This window comes from Pteropus medius, unplaced genomic scaffold (genome assembly GCF_902729225.1).
Source record: "Pteropus medius unplaced genomic scaffold, Ma_sr-lr_union100, whole genome shotgun sequence".
In the NCBI taxonomy this organism is placed as follows: domain Eukaryota; kingdom Metazoa; phylum Chordata; class Mammalia; order Chiroptera; family Pteropodidae; genus Pteropus; species Pteropus medius.
The window spans coordinates 33,511,662-33,523,260 of record NW_024349800.1 but is presented as its reverse complement, the minus strand read 5'-3'; the positions used below and the strand labels follow the sequence as shown (position 1 = coordinate 33,523,260).

Sequence of the window (11,599 nt, the reverse complement as noted above, 5' to 3'; positions counted from 1 at the left end):
TTTTGCCTTTGCTGATTAAAGCTAATTGTAAAGGTATTCTCTTCTATGAAATCTAATATCATTTTAGGAGATGTTAAAGTAATGCGACCAATTTTCACTGAGGCACCATCTTCTAATCTAATAATGCATTTCCTTGCATTACCTTCTCATACTGATAATTTATTGCTATAAACATCATTGAAACAATATGCAAAAACAAGTGTATGATTTATACTTTCCTACTACTTAATGTGTTAAACTGAAACTATGTTTAATGATATATATCTAAAACCAGAAAAGTTAAAATAGTCAATAATCAACAGATAGAGAATGATTTTTTAAAAGGAGAGTAATACAGAGTCAAAAATTACTGAAAATACTTTCTTAGTTGAGAAAGTGTTTACTTTCCAAAATGTTTATCATGCACATCAGGTTCCAAGAAAAAATATATATTTTATTGGAAATGAAATTTTCAATTGCAGCAGCCAGGGTTAAGGTATAGATCAACCAATTTTGCTTTTCTAACCTCCCCACATAACGATTCATATTCATGCAGTGAGATACCATTGATATTCTATTTGATAAGAAAAGGTTCCATTTCATTAGAGACTAAAATCCTCTCGGAGTTTCTTGGGAGCATGATCTCAATGAAGCAAATCACCCTATTTGTCATCAATACCTTGGCACAACTATCCTCTTTCCTCCTTTTCAATTCGTCAGTAAATATTTGCTATTATACGTATGTTTGGGTCTTCCATCATATCTGATGGATTCCTCTGGATTCATGTGTGTATGTGTGTGTGGATGTTTGTGTGTATTTGTGATTGTGAATAATGAATGTATGTGGGAAATGTGAGTATTTGGGGGAGAAAAAAGGTTATAAGATACATATGTATATATTTTACTTTCTAATTCACATCTTTCATACAAATACTAAAAATTAATTGCAACAGAATGAAGGCTGTACATGTAAGAAAAAAAAAGTAGCTGAATCTTTTTATATACATTCATACATATCTTTCTTAGAATAAACACTACATCATAATTTTATTTAAAAAAGTAATTGTGGCAATTTATAATGGTGGCAAAAAAAAGAGAAAAACCCTGAAATAATTGTTTAATTGTTGCTCTGATGTCATAAAACTCCCTATACTTAGCAACACTTATAACATTGAATTTACCAAAAATGGCTGAAGAGCAGATATATTTTGCATTTTCTATACAACAGGCTATAAAACGTCACTTACCACAGTCCAGAAAGCACACAGAGATGGATTTTATATAAACATATGTAATAACATATTAAGCGTGCATGAAAATTTCCCAGTGATTGCATCTATGCCCTCTTATTTTTTGTTTTGAAATTTTAGTGTGAAAATGTGCCTTATATTTCACATTGTTGAAAATAAGGCCTCCATAACTTTTTTTTTTTTTACCTCACAACCAGAAAGGGGCTTTTTGAATGTGTTCCTACACAAGTCTTCAAAAAAGCCAGCACTTTGTTTCAAATGCAAGTTCCAACCACTGCTCCAGTAGCGCCAGGTGGCAAACTCTTAAAGGTTTGCAGGTCGAGTCACTCAACATGACATAGTCTTCTCTGGCAATGGGACTAACTGACTTCTCAGGAAAGCGCTAGCACTTTGGCTAAATCCAGGATCATAGGTAGCTTCTTTTTTTTGTGTGTTGTGTTTTGTGTTGTTTTTGTGTTGTGCCTTGATGTTGTAATACTCCTTTGCTTTATGAATGCGTGCAGTCATCACTGTCTTTTAGAAATGTTCCAGCAACATAAAGACAGGCAGAGTAAATGAAAACACTGTGGATGTTAGGGAATTTATTGGCCCCTGTTTTTTTTTTTTTTCTTTTTTTTCTTTTTTGGAGAAACAAGAGCATGAGATACTTGTTTTTATTTTTTAAAAACAGTCTTTCCTTCCTGATTGCATTCCCTGTCTTCTTTTGTATGTGCTTCGTAAAAAGGAAAGTAAATAAGTTTCTATTATGTCTCAGATAAAATGAAGACTATTTCTATACAAGGGTCTTTTTAAGATCTTGGGATCAGACGTAATACTCTTTATCCTTGTTTTTCTTATTTTTGTTGGCGCTTTTCGCACTGCTGGGTTGTTTTTCCTTTACAACGGCCCCATTGGACTGTGCTGAGTTACTGATGTAGTTTCGACTCTCGTCCACATGGTATGAGCCTTCATCCCGGTTTCTGTACTTGTACATGGCATAGAGGAGGATGAGGATGCACAGGGCAGCAGCAGCTACAATCCCCACCACCATGCCCGTGGTGCTGCTGGACTCCCGAATCACTTCTGCTGAGCCTGGGTATGGCTCTCTCCCGCCTGCCCTGGTTGGGTTGGCTGTAGGAAAGAGAATGAGAATAGAAACACAAAGTGATTACTGAGTTCACTGAATGCTTGAGACCTATATTATCATTTACCATCTATTTCTGTGTCTAATGGAATAGCACCTACTACTTCAGGAAATGTATAGTGCTGTTAAATGTGGCCATCTCTGTGCATCATGGTCCCTAAAAACTAGGGACTGTGAATTCAAGCACTTGGGGAAGAGGTTGTCACGTTTTCTTTCTCAGAGATCAATTTTGTTAATAAGATCTTGTTAGTGCAGGCCCAAACAAAGGGCCATGTTGATGTGTTAGGTGAAAAACCACAAATCCAACATTGAAAATAAAATCATAAGGACCCTACCTTATAATATTAGAAGATATCACTTTAAGATATTGATACAGAGTATTTAGGGATAACTCTAGACTCTGAATCAGGATAGCTAAATTTGGGATTATTTAAGCAATCAGATTGCCTCATGCATAATGAATACAGTATTGAACAATAATATAACACAGTCATTTCGAATGGTCTAATTGCCTGCTCGTAAAAGTGTGATTTTAGTCACATCTTTACAAACTAAAACAGAACTAATTCCTTTTCTGTTGGAGGTTTATTTGTTTACAAAAATATACATGCATATTATTCATCCATTGGTAGTGATCGAGTGATCATCAAGACTAAATTTGGGAGAATAAAATAAGAAAATATTTTTATGTTTTATAGATGATCTAGATTGGTTTTGAGTCAAAGTTCAGTACCTAGTGGATGATAACAAATAAAGGACTGGCTAGGTCACTTTTATTCAACTGTAAAACCCTCATTCAGTCTTACCAAAGTATAAAGAGTATAAAAGCTCTTCCTTGGGAATAAGGAATGGATTATAGGGTGCATCAATTTCTTCACGGCCTCATTAGGCACTGAAATTGACCATAGATAGGGAGAAAACATCCTGGTGTTTAACTTACAGATTAGCGGAGGCGAAGGGGTGACTCTTTTCCTCTACATAATACACTTAAAATTTTTTTGAAAGAATTTTAAAAAAATAGGAAATATGGAGAGAGAAGATTCTATCCCATCTCTGACCGTAGGTCATTTTTCTGTATGGATTGTGTTTTCTGTTCTCTGAACCTCCTCCCTCATCTTACAAAAAAAGATGACTTTTCAGATGTAATGGACTAAAAATGTTATAATTTTCAAAACATATTCTCTGTAAATTATGCATAATGAATTTAAATAATCACCAGATTGCATATATGATATATATGTATATGTATATATGTGGCGTGAGTTATGTGTATACACACATCAAAATTTGAACAATTTGAGAAGACTAAAACTGTGCTTTTATTTCATTTCTATTAATTATTTTTAAGTATTTCTACAAAAGTTCCTATTAGTTATTGGGAATTGTTTCCCAACCATAGCTCTCTATACTTCTTTGTAATTACATTTTCAAACATCACCAAGACTTCTTCTGCCTACACTCTCCTTCCCTTCCCCAAATAAGGCCTTACAAATATCACCACAAAGTAATAGCTTTCAGTCTCAAAGCAGCAATATGCTGTTATCTGGAGTTATAAAATGCAGCAGGTAAAACCTTTTTATGCTGAATATGTCACTCCTTTTACAAAAGCCCATGTAATGTTGCTGAATACAAAGCCTTGGAGTTGCTTCTATGGCCAAGGTAGAAGGAGACAAAGACTATAATCTGCGTTTGATTACAGGAAATTAATTTCCTCTCAAGAAGAATAGAACCTACTGCAGGAACTCTGTCACTACTCCCCTACCTGACAAACCAAAGGTGGCACTTTCTCTTTCAAATACAGTCATCTTTGCTAAAGTCTTCCAATTAGCTCAGCTGCTAACTTTCACTAAATGACAGCTTTCTACTTGATCGTTTTGAGGAGTATTCTTTTACCATCATGTCACAAGAGCTGAAAGGGATTTTATATAAATGTTAGCTAAATGTTCCTCCCCACACCTGATGGAATGCTTTCATTTTAAACACATTTTTATAATTATCTAACTTTGTCAGAAGAGAATGGAAAGAATGAAGATAAAATCCTGTTCATACAGTTCATGACAGTAAGACTTGAGAGTTTTAATAGAATGCAGGGTTTAACTGTTCTATACTACAAACATATATGTACATTCTTTCTCAGATACTGGTATCATAAATACAGTATCTTTTCCAAGAATTTAATCTTATTTTTATTTTGCTTAAATATTTCTGATATGTTTTCATAGCACACTCACAACATTTTAATGTTAAAACTAGCATAAGAACACAAAGACCAAAGCAAAGCCTCAGAGGCTTCAATTTTGCCACATAAGCATGTGAGAAACACCACCTATTTAAGGAAAATACTTGTCTTATTTTGCAACTCCAGCCAAAACGCTGCTTAAGTCACATACAGACCTTAAAATAACTCTGTAACCCAATGTAAATAAAGATTCTAAATATCATGTTTTTTTAATAATCAAAAAAAACACAAAAACCCAAGACCCAATGAAGAAACATTTTATCCTTTTTCTCCCTGATTCACATTAAAATTAATAACTACCATAGACATTCTTATAGGTCTGTTTGGAATATGTAATTTCTTCTATATCTAAATGATTATTTAAAAATTTTGTTTCTTTTTATGCTTCTGAAGGCCAAGTGATTTTTTTTTAACTTTGGTGCTAACGCAGATGTATTTATACACTAAAGTGTTAATAGGACATCTCTCCCAGGTGTGCAATAAAAGGCTGGAGAAATTTAAATATATTCATGAATTATAAATGTGGCTTCACTTACTGTCATTAATAGTTTGTTTTGATGATCACTGAAAAATCTCTAAGGAAATTTCATATTAATTTGAATGTAGATACTAATGGAAGTGGCTAAAAAATCTAATTGCTTATATAATTTGGTTAAAATCTTATATATAAAAGAAATAGTTAACTCTTAACCATTTATGACATTGGGAAAAAAGGAATTTAATCATAGAAATTCATAAGCAATTCATATAATTAATGGATTTAAGAATTTTGCATTCCCTTTACACTCCATGATAAACGAAATCAGATATTTTAAATAATTAAAACAGTATCCGTTTTTTCTCAGAGTGCTAAAAAATGAATAAATGAACTACAATTTACTTTCACTCTGTTACCCTTTCTTTGACCCAGCATGTGATGAGAACAACTTAAAAAACAAACAAGTAAAAGTTAATAAAGGAGGGGAGCTAAAAGAACAAAATACATACAAATTAGCATAAGTCCTCAAATGCAAAAGTTAATTGTATTGTAGGTAAATTAAGCTAATGTAGCCAATTCATTATATTGGGCCCAGAGGCACAAAGAGCCCAGGTCAATGGCAAACTTCAGTAAGACTGATGATGGGTACCAAAAGAGCCAGGGCATGTAAGGGTTACTCGATGCAACCAGACATAGGTGAATATTTACCTTTGGTGGTGGCACATGTATTTTGATTTGAGGTTAGGGCACAAGCTAAAAAGAGTAGATGAAATATCCTAGGTGTTTATTTCCATTTATATATCTTCTATTTAAGTAATTCAATGGATGTAGTAAAAAATCATTGTGAGTTACACATAATTTATATGAACACTGTAATACATTATTTTACTTATCAAAGTTTCACCATGTTATCCTATCTCCATTTTACTGAAGGATGAGTGATATCACAACCCCTCAGGGTCAAGTGGAATGAAGTGTAACTGCAGGTCTATTACACGTGGGAAAAACACACCTTAATGGCAATATGAAGGCTTTTGATTTTTGCTGGCATTTTTGCCTAAATGATTCAGAAGCTATGATTCTACTGGCAAGGACAAAACTGTTACAAGGGTTTTAACCTCTTTCATAAAAGCCACTTTTCAGCCAAATGGCCATGGCAATATTTCTGAGACACGAGTATGGGTAGTGTTATCTTAAAGGATAGATGAAAATTGATTTTTAATTCTCTCTCTTCCTCTCCCTCTCTCAAATCTGTGGCAACATCTGATGGTCTCTATTCTTGCACATGGTCTGCTTTGGCCCAAATTTATCAAGAATCCTGTATGCTAGCTCTATAAATGTTCTTGTTTTTTATTGTCTAATTAATATTGTGATTACTTAGGTAGGCATGGTGTTAGGGTACTTATTAAGTTATTTCCACATTATACCTTAAAACCAATTTATTTATATCAGATAATGACCCATTGTGGAAAATGCATAGTAAGTGCAAAAGATATATCTCAGTGCCTTGTCATATAAAAAGAATAATAAATGCATTTGTTGCTTTGCATAAAAAGTAAAATATTTAAAATTTTAACTTATCCTTAAATTTACTGAGATAGTTATTTTAAACTACCAAGACAGGAAAAGAAATTATTCTGATGTATATTCTTTATTTTGACAGTCCTTGGCACTGTATCTGTGAAAGAGCATCCTATCTTCAAATAGGAACTAATTTAGGTCCAGCTAAGAAACACCATGGGATAAACATGTTTAAGAGACACATTAGGCTATATATATATATTATAGATAACTGTTTTTGACAGGCCTCCTTTCTTACCAGCTCCTCTGGTCCTCTGTCATCAACCCTATGTTTCTCTCTATTATTCTTCCTACTTCATCCCCCTCTCTACCTCTTCTGTGCAACCCTCTCCCAGCTCATGACTTATCCTTGAAGGTGGCTCTCAGAGAGCATAGTGAGTGTGTCCCTGCTCACTCTCAGATTAATGGAGGTCAGGCCAGTGGGGTCAGGATCTTTGCCTGTCGGGGTAGGTGCATTACTCAGCAAGATGGCAAAGAGTGATAACACTTATTGCCAAGTTCTTAACTTCAAAGCATAATAAAAAATAGCCCCTGCTGGCAAAAATGTCTAAACGCAAGTGTTTAACCAGAGCACAGTCTTTGTGTCCTACATTGGAGGAGTGCTTTACTTTAAAATTAACTTTCTAAATTTGTTTACAGAATAAAATTATATGCTTTATCAAATGAAATATCTTATTATCAATAAAAAAAAGCTCATTATACAGATGGGGATCTGAGGAGCACATTAAGCCATTAAGTTTTGCACTGGAGCCTATATTTATCTGTTTGCCACTGTTTGATTGTACCTAGTCATAACCTTAGTATAGGCAAGTAGAGAGTATAAAGCCCATATTTACTTAGCAAGATGATTCATAACTCAAGTTCTAAATTACTATACATTTTGAAAGGTAAATTTTTGAACATTAATGAATTTTTCCAAAGAGGTTTCACTTTGCAATGGAAAGTGTTTGGCATCCTTTGGTTATTCTTTGAGGCTAGAAACATAGCAATCAAATATTATTAAAAAATAAAAGTGCTCTTGATTTATTCTTTTGCAATACTGTGTGAGAAATGATGCTTAAAGTCCTAATTCCTGTAACATATAAAGAAGGTTTGGTAGATGATGGTGAGACCTTATATTTTCACTGACGAGTTCACCAAGGCAATAACCATGCCATCAGATGTTCTTTTTATCATTCAAATTGTCATTTTTATGAAACTATTTTGTATACTTGGATGAGCTGTTCTTTCACTGTAATCTTATTATATTTATGTTGTTTCCAAAGTTAGCTTTGTAGGGCGAGACTCTGGTTTCCAGGGAATTTTTATTGCTGGTTTTATTTCTTCAATATAGATTGTTAGTCTACAGGCACATCAACCATGACTCTGTCACATCAAGGATGAAGCTAGGGTTTCACTATGTACTGATGACTGTGAAAACCCAGCTTTTAAGCTTTAAGAAAAAAAACTGTAAGAGATTTCTAATCTTAAGTAATAATGAAGGATAAAACATACCAATATAAAAAATGGAACATGAGCTATATATTTCAGATCAGGAGGGGTATATAAAGGATATCCTGTGTTACAATAATCTTTTAAAAAAACTATTGGCAAGATCCATTTATTGATTTTTTTCTCACTAGTCTTTGAACAGTCTTTCAGGTTTTATCATAGATTAAATTAAAAGTTAACAATTTTCAATTTCTTTCTCCACCCCACCTAGGAAAAAGAGCTGTGTAAAATGATCTCATTAGACCAGAGTTCTGTACTGTGTTTTAATAGATGTGGAAGTTATTATATTTCTAGGCTAGCCTTGAAAATGATTTCAGATTTATGGGGAAAGATTTGACTTTTCCAGTACCCAGTTTTATTAATATTGTGAAAAGAAAATTGGAATTCTAGCCTCCTGGGGTGTTTGTGAATTAAGATTAGCACAGTCTTCCACCCATCTCCAAAAATAAAATAAAATTTTATTATTTTTTTTCTATTTTAGTGCTTCAGTACAACTTGGGTCAGAAGAAAGTAGGATGCAACCACCCGCAAGAATACGTTTAAATGCTACAGCTGCAAGAAAGCAGGTAAGCAATGATGCATTTGGTATTAACTAATTTCAGCTCACAGTGTGGTTTACATAGAAGTGACAAATTCTGACTGTTTCAAATCCCTCCCTTCCCACCAACTCCACCCATGCCCTGCACATTCCAAAGTTTGTTTCTGCAGGTCAGACAAAAGGCTTGAGAGTACATGTCCGATACATATTAGCCCTTCCAATGAACTGGAGTTTCAGAAAGAACTTGGAAATCAATAAGCCTTCCTCACCCACATGGCTGCTGGGTCTAACATTTCCCTCTACTACTTTCAAAGCTGCCAAGGCACATGTTTGAAAGAAAGTGCAGGGACCACCACTGTGGGATTGAGAGGATCATTATCTTCACCGGAAATCTAGGTTTTGCATGGGAAGGGATGCTAGACAAAAAACTCATCACATGCCTGGAGGACAGAAAGCACCGACTAGGGCGGGGAACTGCCTCAAATGGCACCACATGAAACAGAAAAGACAATGGACAATCACGCCCTGGGTGACTTGGGGCACACTAAAACTAATAGAGGAACACACACCTCTCCCTCATTGCTGGGGGAAGCCATAACTTCATGGCATTTACAGAATCCTGTTCTTCAGTTACCCTGTACTTTGTAAACTGTGTGTCCACAGCTTAGTCATCTGCAGACTTCATAAACTTTTTACATGGTTACATAAGGTTTGATTAGAACCCTTGAAAGTGTTATGGTGTTTACTAAAGTGTCTATGTGACTACTATTCTCATGGTCCCTCACAGTACACCCGCAGCTGCCTATTCAAATTTGTCTTCCATTTTTCTCAAAGGAAATTGGAATTATAATTTTATCGCTCTCCCCTAGTCCACTCCCCGCCTCCCCACCCCCCATATACCGATAAAAGTTCTACCTTCATGCCTGGCTCATATGACCGTTTTCTTCCTGCCTAGCGGACTACTACTTAGTAAGACTTAGCTTAGGTTTCCCTGTCTTTTATGAAGTTTTCTCCAAGAATATTCACTCTTTCTATTAATAAATATATAGTGAGTGATAGTTCCAGGAACTGTACTAGATCCTGGAGGTGAAGTAGATAACCAAACACACTTGACATCCACCCTCATGGACCTTTAAATATGATGAGGAAAAGTCATACAACAAAGAATCTCACAGTTAAACTGAAGGCAATAGCTGGAATGCATATGATGAAGGAAAAGGTAGATACCATGCAGGAGTAGAACAGAAGCTTCTGTTTAGACTGCAGAGTCAGGAAAACCTTTCTGAGTCTGCGACATTTATGCCGAGACATGGAAAATGAGTGGAGAGTAGTCAAGTGAAAAGTGAGCAGAATCGTCTTCTAATGAGAAGGAATAATATGTGCAATGACCTCAAGAAAGGAAAGAGCTTGCTTTTCAGAAAATAAACAAAAGTCAGAGTGGCTACAGCATAGTGAGTTTCGTGGGAAAGAGAAAAATTTTGCAGGTAGACATGAAACTTAACATACAAATTACAGACCATGAAATAAAGTCATACATGATGAGATCAGCATATTTGACTCCGTAAATAATAACAACTTTATGTAAGAGAATTGTCACCAACAAAGTGCAAATGCCAAGGAGAAAGAGGGGAAATATTTGTAGTACATATGACAGAGCAAAAGTTAATATCTCTAAGATACACAGAGTATGTATCAGTTGACATGAAAAAGACAACCCACTAGATGAATGGACAAAAATACACGTGGGAAGTAGAGAACAGAAGATCCAAACTGGAGATTAAATGTAGGACAAGATGCTCAATTTCACTAGAATAAAAGTCAAAATAAAATAAGGAGAATTTTTTAAAACAAATTTGAAGGAATAAAGAAGAACGAAATGACAATATTGTAAAACGGTGGTAATACTGCAAGGTGTTGTTATGATGTTTGTGAGAAAAGAAAAAGGATAACAAAAGATTGGTAACAAGGTTATGGTTGAATAAATTATGGCACACCCATAGTCTAGAATTTTTACAGAGTTAAAAACAGAAGTTAGAATTAAATCTGTCGACCTGAAATATGTCCATAATGTATTAGGAAAAGAGAAAAGGAAGTTCAATTCATATAGCATGCTTTCATTTTTATAAAGCGAGAGAGAAAAACAACCTGTATTTATAGATGTTTATAGAAACCTGGTGAAAGATGTATGAAAGAGTCATGCCAGGTTCTTACTATTGGTTAATGTATGGCGATAAGAAAAAAGGAAAACGTAAAATTAAGTAGAAAAAAATTAAACATTTTCAATTACTATTTATTGAGCAACAATTTGCCAGGTACCATATAAGATGTTAAGGATACCAAGGTGCCCAAGACAGTTATAGGTTCTACTTTCTTAAAACTTACAGCATATTGGAAATAAAATAGAAAAGATAAGAAAAAAAAAGACAATTTTAAGTTTAAAAATTTCAGTAACACAGGAAGGCATAAAAATTGGGTACTAAGAGAAATAATAATGAGAGGGGAGATTTTAGAAAGAATCATCAGTAAAAGGCTCTCTGATTAGAAGGTATTTGGGATGAGACTTAAAGAAGAGAAGGTCTCAGGCTTTCTAGAGTGGAATTGAGAGGATCATTATCTTCAACGGAAATCTAGGTTTTGCATGGGAAAGGATGCTAGAGACACACAAAACTCATCATGTGCCTGGAGGACAGAAAGCACCAACTAGGACAGGCTACGGCCTGGAAAGCCACAGAGGATTTCTCAAGAAGGAAGATATGAGATAGGATGGCTTAAAGATGGCGAGAACAGAATCGAGAAGACATGTTTTATTTCTGCCGGGTCATTTCTTCTGGACTAGATTGCTAGTCTTTCAGTCTCCCATGACTCTACTTCTCTTTCTACCATTTCCCTCACCCTCCAACATCTAATGAAGATTGAACAG

The 11,599-nt window shown here is 34.7% G+C and overlaps 1 protein-coding gene across 18 annotated transcripts in view; it reads right to left on the bottom strand.

The window, feature by feature from the left end:
* The window catches only part of NRXN1 (neurexin 1), a 1,007,449-nt gene that overhangs the window by 841 nt on the left and 995,009 nt on the right, over positions 1-11,599 (bottom strand). For 16 of the 18 annotated variants that reach the window (XM_039887176.1, XM_039887185.1, XM_039887177.1 and 13 more), the window contains one exon: positions 1-2,339. This exon is cut by the window's left edge and continues 841 nt beyond it. In XM_039887176.1, coding sequence (XP_039743110.1) covers positions 2,032-2,339 — 308 coding nt within the window. In that variant the 3' untranslated portion in view covers positions 1-2,031. The remainder of the gene's footprint in view (positions 2,340-11,599) is intronic. The other 2 variants (XM_039887183.1, XM_039887187.1) reach the window with 1 other exon arrangement.